The sequence below is a fragment of the Coregonus lavaretus genome (genome assembly GCF_964263955.1).
Source record: "Coregonus lavaretus genome assembly, chromosome: 36".
NCBI classification, from domain to species: Eukaryota; Metazoa; Chordata; class Actinopteri; order Salmoniformes; family Salmonidae; genus Coregonus; species Coregonus lavaretus.
This window is the reverse complement of record NC_140023.1, coordinates 5,106,692-5,124,780: the sequence shown is the minus strand read 5'-3', so window position 1 is coordinate 5,124,780 and position 18,089 is coordinate 5,106,692. Positions and strand designations below refer to the sequence as shown.

The window sequence follows — 18,089 nt, the reverse complement described above, 5'->3', positions numbered from 1 at the left end:
ACCAAGGGAGGGTCCGAAAACACATTACCAATACTGTCATCGGATCTTAGAATGTGTCAATGTTTGTGAATTATTCCCTTAATTTGTTCAGAGCACTTTGAATAGCGTGTAGTTAGAATGCAAGAATGCTTTTTTTTGCGAGACTGTCGTTGAAAGAGATCATGTCTCGATTTGTTTTGAATTTTCTCAATGGCAGTATTAATCTGACCATTTTTGTACTCCCTCTCCTTTAATTTTCTTTGCGTCTCAGCCATATTTCTGTCTTTAATCTGATAGTTTTTTGCAAATTCTTTTGATTAGACAGAATTGGCTGTAGGGCAAACTGTTTTTATTGTGATTTTGCTATTTATTGTAAATGTTTGTAGGCCTATGTAGCCAAATTGTATCTATGATCGTATGCTATCCATTCATGTTTTTTGTATGCTCTGTTTATCTGTGAATTAACCAATGATATCAGGCCACACCCGGCCATGATTACAAACACCTGTGTGTGTCCTTTGACACTATATAAACTAGTGACCCGTAGTGTTTGGCATTATACCCTGATGAAGACAGCTTGTCTGTCGAAACGTTGGTTATTAGGTTATTATATTATTGCATCTGAGCTCATAGAGTGTGAGGCTCTCATTTTCTTTGTCAATAACCTTTTTGGGTTCCATGTAGAACCCTCTGTGGAAAGGGTTCTACATGGAACCCAAAAGGGTTCTACCTGGAACCAAAAAGTGTTATTAAAAGGGTTCTCCTATGGGGACAGCCGAATAACCCTTTTAGGTTCTAGATAGCACCTTTTTTTCTAAGAGTGTAGATTAAGGCTCCTTGTGGATTTGTGATTAACCCCACCTACTGCTTACCATTTAGTCAGTCCTCCCTCTTCAATGCAGATGTGGATATAAGGTGAGATAAATAAATGAGAGATTTTAATGATAGGACATTTCACACTGTTTAACTGGTTGGCGTCAGAGAGTTACACCAATCTTGGCTGAATACGCTCATGTTGATGTGTAGAGTGAGTCATCACATTTACTCTGTTATTCCTGTGGCTAACGGTCATAAAAAGACAATTAAAGATGACAAAGATTTTTTGGCACGTCCATTATCCATAACAATCTCTCCGGAGGGATCATCCCCTAAATATTCTGCCTTGTTTTCTTGTCCTGTGTATTGGAGGAGGAGGGAGAGGTCATTACTTGATCTAAAGTCCCATGGTAATTGTAATTAGGGAGGGGGTTGGAGGTAACAGGCGACATGATAATCAATTTGAGGCTGTATTGGAAACGAGCTGCTGGGGTGCTCCAGCTCCCTATGAAGATACCAGATGTCCCCAGCCGTGTGTGGGCCTGTGAAGGGGGAACGGAGTGGAAGGGAGAGACAACAAGAGGGAGGGAAGGAGAGTATGTGCAGGAAAGGCTGCATGAGGCACATACTTTTAGCTGGATAGAGGATTTTTAGGGTGTGAGGATTTTTAGGGTGTGTGTATTGAGTGTGCGTGTTTGCTTGAGAGACAGTGCCATCTGCCAGCAGGACAGTCGGGGTTCAGCAGATGTGTTCTCTGACACTGGGGGCAGGATGAAGAGAGGGTTCTGACACCGTCTACCTCTGTGGGAGGGAGGAGACAGACGGCTGGGTGACTGGACAGCTGCATGGCACATGACACCCACATACGCACATACACACCATTCCACAAATGCGACACACACACACAGACACACGCACGCACAGATGCACATGTCAATACATACTAATACAGTATACATACTCACATGCTCACATAGACAAACATTGAACCTGTTGACACAGATACAGACCTCTTGTCCCAGAGCTCTGGCTTTTACCATTGGACCCTGAGGGGAAATGCCCTTTTGGGGACACAGGAGGGGGTGAAGGTCTGGTCAGGGCTGTCCTCATTTGGGTGGTGACTGGGTTGAGCTGTGTTGGCCAGTGACAGACAGACAGATTGACTGACAGACTTTGACTGACTGACAGACAGACAGACTTCAGGGCCAGCAGATGACAGGAGAGGCAGCTGTAGAGTACTCCAGACAGAGTTCATGTGTCTGGTCATTGAGCAGAGTAGAGCAGAGCAGCACAGACAGACAGAGTGAAGGAGAACTTTCAGATCTCAGTGAAAGGTCACCGTGAGCCCCGGCTGGCAGACCGGCCCGGCCAGTCATCTGCAATTGGCCGCAGGGACCAGCGGGAACCCTGACTGCACATCTACGACCTTTAGAGAAGACACTTCCTGTCTACAGCGCCAGAAACAGTCTGTTAGTGTCTTGACTGAGGAGCGGGTGTGTGGCAGGGATATTCTACTCTAGTCTTCACAGGCTTTAGTGTCTACCAGTTCTCTAGCTTTCCTGGAGCTAAGGTTATCAAATGAAATCAAAGTGTCCGAGAATCTTATTCCCTCTTGGTTTATGGGTGTTTCTGCTGGTGGCAAGCACATACAAGCCTGAAAACTAGCAGACACTGTGGTCCTCGATGACATGAGTGTGACACTCCCTAGGAGCAGAGTTGTGACAACCCCTAGGAGCAGAGGTGTGACAACCCCTAGGAGCAGAGTGTAAAGCCTGTCTCTTAATTTAGGATAACACCACCTCTGTTACCATGGACAAACCACTGGACCATCCACTGTCCTAATCAAGAGACGTGTTAAATCTTATTAAGACTATTTTCTTTCGGAGTGCGACACGCACTGCTCATCCCAAGCCGACTTCCACCAACCAACCGCTCCTATTTTTAATTGGCGCTCATTAAAGAAAAATGCTGTTGTTGCTCCATTTTCAAAAAAAGTATCTCGAAATGGTAATTAATGGGGCATCTGTAAGAAAGCTGGCAATTAGCGAGACCTGACAGATGAGCAGGCCGTGGTGCCGGATGCTTTGATGACTCTGAAGTTCGGGAGAGCTGCATATTTGTTTTGCTTTAAGGGCTGCGGAGAGGAGGGGCACTGTTTGATTTAGGGCTAGAAACAGGGTTAGCAGTAAATGGGCTCCTTGCTTTCAATCAGCAGTGGCCAGGAAGAGATCATTATGCAGTTGTCAAGGTTCCTAAATTATTTACTGTACATTGCTTCTTTTTTCCATCCACTCCAGTGTAAGTTTAGTCACGTGATGCTTAACTCTCCCTAGCACTCCTGTTCATATTATAGTCATATTATAGACAGTATTATCAAAAGAGATTACCAATCCAGAGATGATGGAAAATGAACTAACCCTGTTGTCCTTTTTGTGACAGGCGAGCCCGCGGTGATGAGGGGGAACAACTGTCTGAACGCAGCCAAGGCCTGCAACCTGAACGACACGTGTAAGAAGTACCGCTCGGCCTACATCAGCCCCTGCACCAGCCGTGTCTCCACTGCAGAGGTCTGCAACAAGCGTAAGTGCCACAAGGCCCTGCGACAGTTCTTCGACAAGGTGCCGCCCAAGCACAGCTACGGCATGCTGTTCTGTTCCTGTCCAGCCGGCGACCAGTCAGCCTGCTCTGAGCGCCGGCGCCAAACCATTGTACCAGTCTGCTCCTATGAGGACAAGGAGAAGCCCAACTGTCTCTCCCTGCAGACCTCCTGCAAGACCAACTACATCTGCAGGTACACCAGGATAAACAGTTGTCACAGTACACAAGATTGTACACAGGCATCAAACATATAACATATCTAACAATCACACAGTCTCACGTGTCAGACTCACACCACATTTAAAACACATACCAACCATTGTCAGTGTATGGATAAAACTACATTCCAGTCAACAACAGTTTATTTTCTCAAACCCTTCCCAATAGCATCCTCTGTAATGTGAAGAGGTGCTAGAGACAGATTCCACGTCCTAGCCCGACACCAACGTGGAGGGCTGTCTAAATAAACAGCATGGAGGGTGCTATCATGCCTTCAGAGGTGTTGAGAAACATACCTGGCCCTCATAAAAGCTGTGAAAAACACCATAAACAAACCTATTAAGATAACTGGAGACTATCTTGGGAGATCGCATCAGAAATAAACCATCACCATTCACTAATGCATATAAGCAAACACTAAAGCTACCTACAATAACTGAGAGTATTCAAGTTCAGCAGTGAAACACTCTGCTTTTCTCATCTTTTCTGCGTTAAGTGTTTCATTTATCTGTCATGTAGCAGTATTCTGGCTAGAATTACTGGGAGGCGGAGTGGATGTGTTTGGGTTAAGTGACATCTGTTTCATTGAAAGTAATAGAGGCCATATTGAAATGCAGCGGTACGGACTGGACTCAATGAGTGACGTCTGCCATCACCTCTAGAGCTACAGCTCTCTGTCTGGGATCAAATGGAGGCATTAGTGCAAATAAATTGGGTCCATTTGGATTCCAGCCTCAGGGCTGTGCATTCTTTCTCTATCAGGCTCTCGCTCTCTCTCTCTCTCTCACTCTCTCTCTCTCTCTTGCTCTCGCTCTTCCCCACTCTCACTCTGTCTCTCTCTCTCTCTCTCTCTCTCTCTCTCTCTCTCTCTCTCTCTCTCTCTCTCTCTCTCTCTCTCTCTCTCTCTCTCTCTCTCTCTCTCTCTCCTCTCTCTCTCTATTTCTATCTCCCTCCTTCTGTCTCCCTCTTTCTTCCATTTTATATCTCTTCATTTAGCTAAATGTTCTTGTTCCCACTCTCTTTCCCTTCTCAACATTAGGTGGTAGTAGGTTTTCCAGCTCTATCATGAGAGTGGTATCCAGAGCTCCTCTCTGTTTGTGGGGAAGGATTATAAGACCAGGCGTACCTGCTGGCTGCTCCGTCACCCTATGAGAGTGGTATCACAGGGTGGAATCAACAGCTCTCCCTCTCCTCCCTCTAGCCCAGGAACAGATTGATGAGTACTGTGTGTGTGCTTGTGTTTATAAACCGTACCAATCAGTACCAGTGCTTTGTCTATTTGACAGTCACAGTTAGTCTTATAGGGGAGATAAGATAGTTCAGAGGTTTCACTGTTGTCTTTCAGGTCCCGTCTGGCTGATTTCTTTGCCAACTGTCAGTCTGAGCCACGCTCCCTCTCTGGCTGTCTTAAGGAGAACTACGCTGACTGCCTGCTGTCCTACTCTGGCCTCATCGGTGAGTCTCTCCCCTGTCTCCATTAGTCAACCTTTCCTCACACACATTGATAGGTCTCACTATGGTCTTTCATTTTCTCACTGAATCCTCATACTGTCCCCTGAATGGCTCTCCTTCCTGTTGTTATAGTCATCTGTCACAGAGAGTCCCTTCACCCCCCTCCTATCCTCTCTCTACACTCTTAGAAAAAAGGTTTCCAAAAGGGTTCTTCCACTGTCCCCATAGGATAACCCTTTTTGGTTCTAGGGATAACCCTTTTTGGTTCCATGTAGAACCCTTTTGGGTTCCATGTAGAACCCTCTGTGGAAAGGGTCCTACATGGAACTCAAAAGGGTCCTACATGGAACTCAAAAGGGTTCTACCTGGAACTCAAAAGGGTTCTACCTGGAACCAAAGGAGTTCTACATGGAACCAAAGGGGTTCTACCTGGAACCAAAGGGGTTCTACCTGGAACCAAAGGGGTTCTACCTGGAACCAAAATGTGTTCTTCAAAGTGTTTTTTTTTTCTAAGAGTGTAGCACAGCACAACCCAACATCACACCACTTCATCCTGCCCCTCCACATCATTTCATGAAATTAACTAATTGTTCCAGAGGAAACTAAGGAAACCAAGACTCAGTTGCAGACAACGCAGTAGAGCGAAAGAATGAGTGTGTGAAAGACAGGAGGTTGTTGGCACCTTAATTGGGGCGAACGGACTCGTGGTAATACTGGAGCGGAATTAGTGGAATGGTAACAAACACATCCAGGTGTTTGATGCCATTCCATTTGCGCCATTCCGGCCATTATTATGAGCCGTTTTCCCCTCAGCAGCCTCCTTTGGTGTGAAAGAGATAAAGAGAAGATGTGTCATCCTTTATCTACCCCTTCTCTCTTCTGTGTGCTGAGAGACCCATCCTGGCTCAATCCATCACATTTTCCTGACTAGCACAGCTGTAGGAGATAGTCCACACAGCAACCAACAAAACGCCAATTAATTTTGCCGCAAAACAAAAAGGGCTTGTTTGGACGGACGCCAGTAGGGGAACAATGCATTAACGGAGTAAGAAATCACTGACTGTAGCTATTTAGTTTACTACAAAGTGGGAGAAATCTAATTCTTCCCACTGCCTTTGGAAATACTTCATATTGTCACTTTTGGAAATACTTCATGATGTTTTAAGTGTTACATGTTGATGAGATAATTGGATGAAAATAGAGCTGGAAGAAAGTTTTTGCTAATAGTTGCAGTATGATAGGGATTCACCATTACCTGATAGTTTGGTGCAGTGGGAGGCAGAACCTCTTTCACCATACCTCATGACCAGCCAAAAATGCCAATAGGCCATGGCTCTGCCACAGAGGATAGCAAACAAAATGGTAGAAAAACTCTGTTTCTTTAAAGGCCCAGTGCTGTCAAAATTCAGTTTTTCCTGTGTTTGGTATAATATTGTACAACAGCTGTAAATGTGTGAAACAATTTGATCAGTGTTATTTCCTGATAGTTGCTGGTTGAAATACAATCTCCATAGGATCTTCTAATCAGCAGGTTTGTTTCGGCTTTACAAAGAGAGTTACAAACCTCACTGCCAATAACAGCTAGTTTTCAGTTTTCCCCTCCCAACTCAGACTACTCCCAGACAGTCCTAGCAAAATTCTTGCTTGAGAATTTTTGTTTTGCTAAAAAGCAATTTTTGTCCATTTTAATGGACATCTATCACAGTAAGGGACTTAATTGTTACCCAGAAATGATTTGATATTGATATAAAAACGGCTGCATTGGGTAATTTATTGTATTTCCTCCTCCCTCCCAACAGGTACCGTGATGACGCCCAACTACCTGCGCTCTCCTAAGATCAGTGTTGTCCCCTACTGTGACTGTAGCAGCAGTGGCAATGGCAAGGAGGAGTGTGACAAGTTCACAGAGTTCTTCACAGACAACAGCTGCCTCCGTGAGTGACTGACCGCCGATCTCCTGTCCTCTCCTCTCATCTTCATTCTCATACCATTTTCCTGTCTCCTCCACTCTTTCTTTGTGGGTCTCTTGCCAATTATTCATCCCTCTCTCATTGTCCCTTCCTTCATCCTCCGTCCCAAGTGATGCTCCATCTCCCCTGTGAGCAGTAAAGCAGAGACAGAGGAGTAAGGAAGACACAGTGATAAGGCTGTGTGTGTGAATGCATGCACACGTGAATAATATATGTTCTTGTGTGAGTGAGTAGTTCCAATATCCGCATAGCTCTCCCGGATCAGCGATAGCCAGGGCCCAGTTTTTCAAAAAGTGATTTATCTGGATTTCGCCTATCGGATATGATTAAATGCATAGAAATATAATGAATAGAATGGTAATCCCCATTCAAGTCAATTATTCGTCTGCTCTATTCATTCTTTTTCTATGCATTTAATCCTATCCGATAGGCAAAATCCAGATAGATCACTTTTTTAAAACTGGGCCCTGGGCATTGCCTTCTAACTCGGTGGCCCTCCTCTCACATATCAGACAGCTTTAATTAACCAACCCACCCCTCCCTTCCCCGCTCTCTCTCTCTCTCTTTCCATCCACTCCTCCGCTACAGCAATTCCTCCTTTAATAAATACAGCTCCTTCACTATCACAAGGTGTCAGGCCTCTGGAGATAGCAGATCCATGGCTGTGGTGCCTGTCTTTGTGCAATCACAGCTCAACTTCCTCTGCTGGGTATGGCATTGTCTCTCAGCCCTTTTCTTTGTCAAAGCCAGTAGGATCCACTATAGTCACGCTATCACTGACCCTATGAGGAAGTTTGTTTTCATTGTATTATAGAGATAGTGTTATACACAACCTTTTGTTCCCAATGTGACAATGTGCACGACACAGCACTATCACAATAGAGCAATTTCTTTAGTGTCATTGAAGTCTATTTGACCCACTGCTATTGAGAAAAAAAACATGTAAAAATGAGAAGGATTTGGGTTTTAGCTTTGAGAAAGAAAGCCATTGAGATAGTCTCTCTAGATAGACAGGTTGCCTCCCACAATGTACCAATGTACCATACACATCTGCAATTAGACCAACATCAGTTTGGCAGAGAGGAAAGGGAGTGTGGACATCCGTCCAGCGTCATATCCATTCATGTCCTGCCGTAAACATTTTGCAAGTGAGTAGTTTGCATTCGCCATGACGTTTGTGTTACAGGCTGACAACCACTGACTGGCTGTGGCTAAAATTAACAGTGGCTTGCGAAAGTATTCACCCCCCTTGCCATTTTTCCTATTTTGTTACCTTACAACCTGGAATTAAATCATTTGATTTACACAACATGCCTACCACTTTGCAAAAGTATTCACCCCCCTTGCCATTTTTCCTATTTTGTTGCCTTACAACCTGGAATTAAATCATTTGATTTACACAACATGCCTACCACTTTGAAGATGCAAAATACTTTTTTTTTGTGAAGCAAAACAACTATTCAAAACAACTATTCACCCCCCCAAAGTCAATACTTTGTAGAGCCACCTTTTGCAGCAATTACAGCTGCAAGTCTCTTGGGGTATGTCTCTATAAGCTTGGCACATCTAGCCACTGGGATTTTTGCCCATTCTTCAAGGCAAAACTGCTCCAAGCTCCTTCAAGTTGGATGGGTTCCGCTGGTGTACAGCAATCTTTAAGTCATACCACAGATTCTCAATTGGATTGAGGTCTGGGCTTTGACCAGGCCATTCCAAGACATTTAAATGTTTCCCCTTAAACAACTCGAGTGTTGCTTTCGCAGTATGTTTAGGGTCATTGTCCTGCTGGAAGGTGAACCTCCGTCCCAGTCTCAAATCTCTGGAAGACTGAAACAGGTTTCCCTCAATAATTTCCCTGTTTTTGGCGCCATCCATCATTCCTTCAATTCTGACCAGTTTCCCAGTCCCTGCCGATGAAAAACATCCCCACAGCATGATGCTGCCACCACCATGCTTCACTGTGGGGATGGTGTTCTCGGGGTGATGAGAGGTGTTGGGTTTGCGCCAGACATAGTGTTTACTTGATGGCCAAAAAGCTCAATTTTAGTCTCATCTGACCAGAGTACCTTCTTCCGTATATTTGGGGAGTCTCCCACATGGCTTTTGGCGAACACCAAACGTGTTTGCTTATTTTTTTCTTTAAGCAATGGCTTTTTTCTTGCCACTCTTCCATAAAGCCCAGCTCTGTGGAGTGTACGGCTTAAAGTGGTCCTATGGACAGATACTCCAATCTCCCTGTGTGGAGCTTTGCAGCTCCTTAAGGGTTATCTTTGGTCTCTTAGTTGCCTTTCTGATTAATGCCCTCCTTTCCTGGTCTGTGAGTTTTGGTGGGCGGCCCTCTCTTAGCAGGTTTGTTGTGGTGCCATATTCTTTAAATTTTTTAAAATAATGGATTTAATGGTGCTCCGTGGGATGTTCAAAGTTTCTGATATTTTTTTATAACCCAACCCTGATCTGTACTTCTCCACAACTTTGTCCCTGACCTGTTTGGAGAGCTCCTTGGTCTTCATGGTGCCGCTTGCTTGGTGGTGCCCCTTGCTTAGTGGTGTTGCAGACTCTGGGGCCTTTCAGAACAGGTGTATATATACTGAGATCATGTGACAGATCATGTGACACTTAGATTGCACACAGGTGGACTTTATTTAACTAATTATGTGACTTCTGAAAGTAATTGGTTGCACCAGATCTTATTTAGGGGCTTCATAGCAAAGGGGGTGAATACATACAGTGGGGGAAAAAAGTATTTAGTCAGCCACCAATTGTGCAAGTTCTCCCACTTAAAAAGATGAGAGAGGCCTGTAATTTTCATCATAGGTACACGTCAACTATGACAGACAAAATGAGAAAAATGTTTCCAGAAAATCACATTGTAGGATTTTTTATGAATTTATTTGCAAATTATGGTGGAAAATAAGTATTTGGTCAATAACAAAAGTTTCTCAATACTTTGTTATATACCCTTTGTTGGCAATGACACAGGTCAAACGTTTTCTGTAAGTCTTCACAAGGTTTTCACACACTGTTGCTGGTATTTTGGACCATTCCTCCATGCAGATCTCCTCTAGAGCAGTGATGTTTTGGAGCTGTCGCTGGGCAACACAGACTTTCAACTCCACAGAAAGATTTTCTATAGGGTTGAGATCTGGAGACTGGCTAGGCCACTCCAGGAACTTGAAATGCTTCTTACGAAGCCACTCCTTCGTTGCCCGGGCGGTGTGTTTGGGATCATTGTCATGCTGAAAGACCCAGCCACGTTTCATCTTCAATGCCCTTGCTGATGGAAGGAGGTTTTCACTCAAAATCTCACGATGCATGGTCCCATTCATTCTTTCCTTTACACGGATCAGTCGTCCTGGTCCCTTTGCAGAAAAACAGCCCCAAAGCATGATGTTTCCACCCCCATGCTTCACAGTAGGTATGGTGTTCTTTGGATGCAACTCAGCATTCTTTGTCCTCCAAACACGACGAGTTGTGTTTTTACCAAAAAGTTCTATTTTGGTTTCATCTGACCATATGACATTCTCCCAATCCTCTTCTGGATCATCCAAATGCACTCTAGCAAACTTCAGACGGGCCTGGACATGTACTGGCTTAAGCAGGGGGACACGTCTGGCACTGCAGGATTTGAGTCCCTGGCAGCGTAGTGTGTTACTGATGATAGGCTTTGTTACTTTGGTCCCAGCTCTCTGCAGGTCATTCACTAGGTCACCCCGTGTGGTTCTGGGATTTTTGCTCACCGTTCTTGTGATCATTTTGACCCCACAGGGTGCGATCTTGCATGGAGCCCCAGATCGAGGGAGATTATCAGTGGTCTTGTATGTCTTCCATTTCCTAATAATTGCTCCCACAGTTGATTTCTTCAAACCAAGCTGCTTACCTATTGCAGATTCAGTCTTCCCAGTCTGGTGCAGGTCTATAATTTTGTTTCTGGTGTCCTTTGACAGCTCTTTGGTCTTGGCCATAGTGGAGTTTGGAGTGTGACTGTTTGAGGTTGTGGACAGGTGTCTTTTATACTGATAACAAGTTCAAACAGGTGCCATTAATACAGGTAACGAGTGGAGGACAGAGGAGCCTCTTAAAGAAGAAGTTACAGGTCTGTGAGAGCCAGAAATCTTGCTTGTTTGTAGGTGACCAAATACTTATTTTCCACCATAATTTGCAAATAAATTCATAAAAAATCCTACAATGTGATTTTCTGGAGAAAAAAAATCTCAATTTGTCTGTCATAGTTGACGTGTACCTATGATGAAAATTACAGGCCTCTCTCATCTTTTTAAGTGGGAGAACTTGCACAATTGGTGGCTGACTAAATACTTTTTTTCCCCACTGTATGCACGCACCACTTTTCCGTTATTTATTTTTTAGCATTTTTTTAAACAAGTTTTTTTTCTTTTCACTTCACCAATTTGGACTATTTTGTGTATGTCCATTACATGAAAGCTACATAAAAATCAATTTAAATTACAGGTTGTAATGCAACAAAATAGGAAAAACACCAAGGGGGGTGAATACTTTTGCAAGGCAATGTATCTTCGTCCGCATTGTGTCTGCCAGTAAACACAGTCCGCCTATGTCATGTTTCCGAGGGGATTAATTTAAAGTCCTGCATCCAAACTTTTGGAAGAGCTGTCTGTCTGAAGAGCACCTTCCCCAAATATTTTTTCTCCTGCCAAGAAAATCTGACATGATTCCCAGACCTAGTACTGTGGTTAATAGGGGTGCTTTGCTCAGTCACTACATGTCTCTGGACTCCTCAAGACATTCAGGAAGAGCCTGTGAAGCTTGTTCGGGTTAAACTGTGTCCATCTCTCCCTCTATCCCATTTTACATTTACATTTTAGTCATTTAGCAGACGATCTTATACAGAGGGACTTACAGTTAGTGCATTCATTTTAAGGTAGCTAGGTAAGACAACCACATATCACAGTCAATAAAGCAGCTATCAGCAAAGTCAGTGCTAGTAAGAAAACAGCTAACTTCCTGCAATTGTACACATTTGCCATGATGCTGAGAGAAACATTTGCTGATTTAAAGCTCATTTCCTGCATTTCCACAATTTTTGCCAAGGGGCAGACAGAATAATTTGCAGTTTTGTAGCTAATCCCATGCTATCTTACACATTTTGCCATGGCTTATGACGTGTTCATATGCTATCTGGGTGGGCCCGACCTCCAGGATGCCCCCAACCAACGTGTTCATATGCTATCTGGGGGGGCATCACCAACCCCTGCGTGCCTGTTCGGTAATCCGGCCCTGAGTGCAAGTGTTGAGCATAGACTGAAAGTAGGGAGGTGCAGCTCCCCTTGCTGCTCCGTAGGCAAGCACCAGGGTCATGAAATGGATGTGAGCTTCAATTGGGAGCCAGTGGAGAGTGTGGAGGAGCGGGGTGACGTTGGAGAACTTGGAAAGGTTGAACACCAGGCGGGAAGAGTTTCAGGGGTTTGATGGCACTAGCGGAGAGCACAGCCTCTGATCCCCTCAGAGATACCAAGGCATGGCTAAACCCTCTCCGTCTCTCTCTCTCTTCCTCCCTCCCTCTCTCTCTCTCTCTCTCTCTCTCTCCCTCTCTCTCTCTCTCTCTCTCTCTCTCTCTGTCTCTCTCTGTCTCTCTCTCTCTCTCTCTCTTCCTCCCTCCCTCCCTCTCTCCCTCTCTCTTCCTCCCTCCCTCCCTCTCTCCCTCTCTCCCTCTCTCTCTTTCTCTCTCTCTCTCTCTCTCTCTCTCTCTGTCTCTCTATCTCTCTCTTTCTCTCTCTCTCTCTCTCCCGCTCTTCCTCTCTCTCTGTCTCTCTCTGTCTCTGTCTCTCTCTGTTTCTCTCTCTCTCTCTCTCTCTCTCCCTCTCTCCCTCTCCCTCTGTTTCTCTATCTTCCTCTACTGTCCCCTCTCAGCACCAATGTTCCCTCAAATTTTTTCCGGGACTGAGCAAATTTAAGGTCTGCTGAGCGCAAACTTGAACGTTGTGAAAATTCTATGCAACTTTCAGCGTGCGTTTACTGTGAACACTGAGGCTGTACCCACTTTAAGTTACAGTTTTAACAATGGCCATGCAGGATACTGTGGCTATTTGATCATAATGTAGGCCTACCAGAGTGGCCTACCATCAAAACAATGGAGAAAATGCATCCCATAACATTTTAACATGGAAATAGCTGTTCTATTATTCAGCCTACAGTAGCAGCCAATGTATGGTTTTCAATGTAGGCCAATGAGGCATTTGAAAAAAAAACATACAGGGCTTGATATTAACCTGTTTATCCACTTTATCCAGACAAGGAGGAGTCTGAAAATGCTGTAGTGTTGTTTGATGCAAGAAACCACTTTACAAATAAAATGCATTATTATTCTCATACCATTATTACAGCGAATCAGACAAATTATGCTACCCTCTGCCTATTGGCTACTTAGCTTATTCAAGCCTGTCTCAAAATACAACAAAATACAATTGAAGAATGCCAAGAGTGTGCAAAGCTGTCATCAAGGCAAAGGGTGGCTACTTTGAAGAATCAAAAATATAAAATATGTTTTGATTTGTTCAACACTTTTTTGGTTACTACATGATTCCATATGTGTTATTTCATAGTTTTGATGTATATATATATATATATAGAGAGTACCAGTTTGGACACACCTACTCATCCAAGGGTTTTTCTTTATTTTGACTATTTTCTACATTGTAGAATAATAGTGAAGACATCAAAACTATGAAATAACACATATGGAATCATGTAGTAACCAAAAAAGTGTTGAACAAATCAAAATATATTTTATATTAGAAATTCTTCAAATAGCAACCCTTTGCCTTGATGACAGCTTTGCACACGCTTGGCATTCTCTCAACCAGCTTCATGAGGTAGTCACCTGGAATGCATTTCAATTGTATTTTTTTATTTGTTTTATTTAACCTTTTATTTAACCGGGTAGGCCAGTTGAGAACAAGTTCTCATTTACAACTGCGACCTGACCAAGATAAAGCAAAGCAGTGCGATAAAAACAACAACAACACAGAGTTACACATGGGATAAACAAAAACATACAGTCAATAACACAACTATAAAATCTATATACAGTGTGTGCAAATGTAGTAAGTTATGGAGGTAAGGCAATAAATAGACCATAGTGCAAAATAATTACAATTTAGTATTAACACTGGAGTGATAGATGTGCAGAAGATGATATGCAAATAGAGATACTGGGGTGCAAATTAGCAAAATAAATAACAATATGGGGATGAGGTAGTTGGGTGGGCTAATGACAGATGGGCTGTGTACAGGTGCAGTGATCGGTAAGCTGCTCTGACAACTGACGCTTAAAGTTAGTGAGGGAGATAAGAGTCTCCAGCTTCAGAGATTTTTGCAGTTCGTTCCAGTCATTAGCAGCAGAGAACTGGAAGGAATGGCGCCCAAAGGAGGTGTTGGCTTTGGGGATGACCAGTGAGATATACCTGCTTGAGCGCATACTACAGGTGGGTGTTGCTATGGTGACCAATGAGCTAAGATAAGGCGGGGATTTGCCTAGCAGAGATGTATAGATGACCTGGAGCCAGTGGGATTGGCGACAAATATGTAGTGAGGGCCAGCCAACGAGAACGTACAGGTCACAATGGTGGGTAGTATATGGGGCTTTGGTGACAAAACGGATGGCACTGTGATAGACTACATCCTATTTGCTGAGTAGAGTGTTGGAGGCTATTTTGTAAATGACATCGCCGAAATCAAGGATCGGTAGGATAGTCAGTGTTACGAGGGCATGTTTGGCAGCATGAGTGAAGGAGGCTTTGTTGCGAAATAGGAAGCAGATTCTAGATTTAACTTTGGATTGGAGATGCTTAATGTGAGTCTGGAAGGAGAGTTTACGGTCTAACCAGACACCTAGGTATTTGTAGTTGTCCACATATTCTAAGTCAAAAGTTGCCTTCTCAAAAGTTAATTAGTGGAATGTATTTCCTTCTTAATGCGTTTGAGCCAATCAGTTGTGTTGTGACAAGGTAGGGGGGGTATACATAAGATAGCCCTATTTGGTAAAATGGCAAGTCCATATTATGGCAAGAACAGTTCAAATAAGCAAAGAGAAACGAAAGTTCATCATTTCAAGAACTTTAAAAGTTTCTTCAAGTGCATTCGCAAAAACCATCAAGCGCTATGATGAAACTGGCTCTAATGAGGACTGCGACAGGAATAAAAGACCCAGAGTTATCTCTGCTGCAGAGGATAAGTTCATTAGAGTTACCAGCCTCAGAAATTGCAGCTCAAATAAATGCTTCATAGAGTTCAAGTAACAGACACATCTCAACATCAACTGTTCAGAGGAAACTGTGTGAATCAGGCCTTCGTCGTCGAATTGCTGCAAAGAAACCACTACTAAAGGACACCAATAAGAAGAAGAGACCTGCTTGTGCCAAGAAACATGAGCAATGGACATTAGACTGGTGGAAATTTGCCCTTTGGTCTGATGAGTCCAAATTGGAGATTTTTGGTTCCAACCGCTGTGTCTTTGTGAGACGCGGTGTGGGTGAACGGATGATCTCCGCACGTGTATTTCCCACCATAAAGCATAGAGGAGGAGGTGTTATGGTGTGGGGGTGCTTTGCTGGTGACACTGTCTGTGATTTATTTAGAATTCAAGGCACACTTAACCAGCATGGCTACCACAGCATTCTACAGCGATATGTGTTCCCATCTGGTTTGGGCTTAGTGGGACTATCATTTGTTTTTCAACATGACAGTGACCAAGAAGGAGAGTGATGGAGTGCTGCATCAGATGACCTGGCCTCCACAATCCCCCGACCTCAACCCAATTGAGATGGTTTGGGATGAGTCAGACCACAGAGTGAAGGAAAAGCAGCCAACTAGTGCTCAGCATATTTGGGAACTCCTTCAAGACTGTTGGAAAAGCATTCCATGTGAAGCTGGTTGAGATAATGCCAAGAGTGTGCAAAGCTGTCATCAAGGCAAAGGGTGGCTATTTGAAGAATCTCAAATATAAAATATATTTTTATTTGTTTTAACACTTTTTTGTTTACTAGATGATTCCATATGTGTTATTTCATAATTTTGATATCTTCACTATTATTCTACAATGTAAAAAATTGTCAAAATACAGAAAAACCCTTGAATGAGTAGGTGGGTCCAAACTTTTGACTGGTAGTGTATATATAAAATAATCTCTCCTCACATCAACCCTCAGCACTTTGATGCGCGAGTCCAGTTATTTATATGCCGACCTCACGCTGCAACAAGCTTCTGATTGTCAGAGTCAATACTCCTGGCCACCATTGATTGGCAGATGTGTGAAGCAAATGCGCGTGCCCACAGAACAGTCGAGGGAGGGTGTGAGAGAAACATCCGCAGGAGCTCAGCCATCCACATAAAGAGATGCGCGTGCAATTTTTGAACTGGGAACATTTTCACGCTGGGAGAGATTTTACAGGATGACGTCACAACCAGAACACAATCAGAACGATCAGAACGATTGGGAACTATTTCACGCTGGGAAGATTTTTACATGACACTTAGCAGTCTCGGGGGCTAGTGCGCGCAGCTTTGAGGCAACATTGGTCAGCACTAACACACAGTGACAGATACGCTCCCATACACCCGTCAGTGCTGGTATGGGTCCTGGAGATGTGACAGGGCCTTGCTCCTGCCCCTTAACCAGGGGGCTAGCGGGAGGGCTCGGTCCACTCACGGAAAGCTATTTTGGAAGGCATTAGAAGACAAAGCGTAGCTGCTGATTTGTGTCATCTCATGCTAAGTATACATTGTTCCTTGTTAAGGATCCTCTACTGCATTTCCCTCTAGGTCAGCAGAGTAAAGTACTGTTGTTCTCTTGCACCACTCTTCAATCCAGTACAGTGATGGTGGTTCAGTATTTGTCATACAGCTTTATTCAGCCGTGACAATAGGCATTACAGGGTTGTTACACGACCAAAAAAGGAAGTGAGAGAAGAGAAGTAGAGAGTTACTTCTGCTAGATGGTACATATAGAGTGGTTGGTGGTTTATTTGCCGGTAGCAGTGGCATTGTGAGAAAGAATATCCCAACAGAGAGATCACACTGAGTAACCCACAGCATTATCAGGGGACAGCCTGAGTGGAACTCCAGTGGGCACATTGGCAAGGTTCCTTTATGCCACGTCTAAGCACTCACTCCTAGTTCAAAAGATCAGAGATTAGTGTTACCTCTCTCCTATAAAAACCCTCTTGTCGGAGGAGACTCGCTTTTAACTATGTCCTTCAATAGTATATCCAATGCCAATACTAATTGATGGTATCTTTGTTCTGTATGACTACGCAATGCAAACACCAAAACTCAGACTATTGCAATAATGTGAATGTGAATTGTTAAATAAAGACTACGGGTCAATATCACCATAAGGTGCCTTTGAGACTTCCCCATTTCCCCCCCAAAAAGCTGAGATTTTCCATTGAACTTCATATTCATTGTATTAAGTATATGTTATGCTGTTAGAAATGCATATTGGTCAAGCTCCCACACTTTTTATAAATTAACTGCAAGCAGACAATTTACATGCAAACAGCAAAATATGTCCACCCTGTCATGGACAATTTCAAAGCAGAATAAATACATTGTAATTACATAGTGATTATAAAACATACATTTTCAGAAAACTATTTAGTCACTTTCTCAACAATATATTTTAGTTTATGGGAAAAGTATTTGGATAATAATGAAATTATGGCAAACTATTTGTTTCTCTATAAAATCTGCGAGAGTTGCACTTTCTTTTCTAAATAAAATCTAACAAAAAATATATCTGGTCAAACTTTCAAACAATACTATTTGGCCCTCATTTGTTTATAAAGGAATCACACAAAAGATTTTGCTAACTTGTGAAAATAATTTGTTTATTTTCATAGAACATGAATACCAGGGAACTCTCTGTCTTTTTTCCATTTGACCCTTTCTTTCTCAAGGTACTTTCTTCTTCTGTCTGGGTCAGCATCACGACGTTCCCGATATCTCCTTGCTATCTCAGCTCCTTTTGATCTCATTCCTTGAAAAAGACGATTCAAAATGTTCCCTTACACACTTTAATTG

General features: G+C 43.3%; 1 protein-coding gene across 1 annotated transcript in view; it reads left to right on the top strand.

Moving 5' to 3' along the window:
* Window positions 1–18,089, top strand: part of LOC311110653 (GDNF family receptor alpha-1-like) — an 85,743-nt gene that overhangs the window by 54,830 nt on the left and 12,824 nt on the right. The window contains exons 4-6 of the mRNA XM_084153193.1: window positions 3,235–3,586; window positions 4,958–5,067; window positions 6,864–6,998. Coding sequence (XP_084009319.1) covers window positions 3,235–3,586; window positions 4,958–5,067; window positions 6,864–6,998 — 597 coding nt within the window. The remainder of the gene's footprint in view (window positions 1–3,234; window positions 3,587–4,957; window positions 5,068–6,863; window positions 6,999–18,089) is intronic.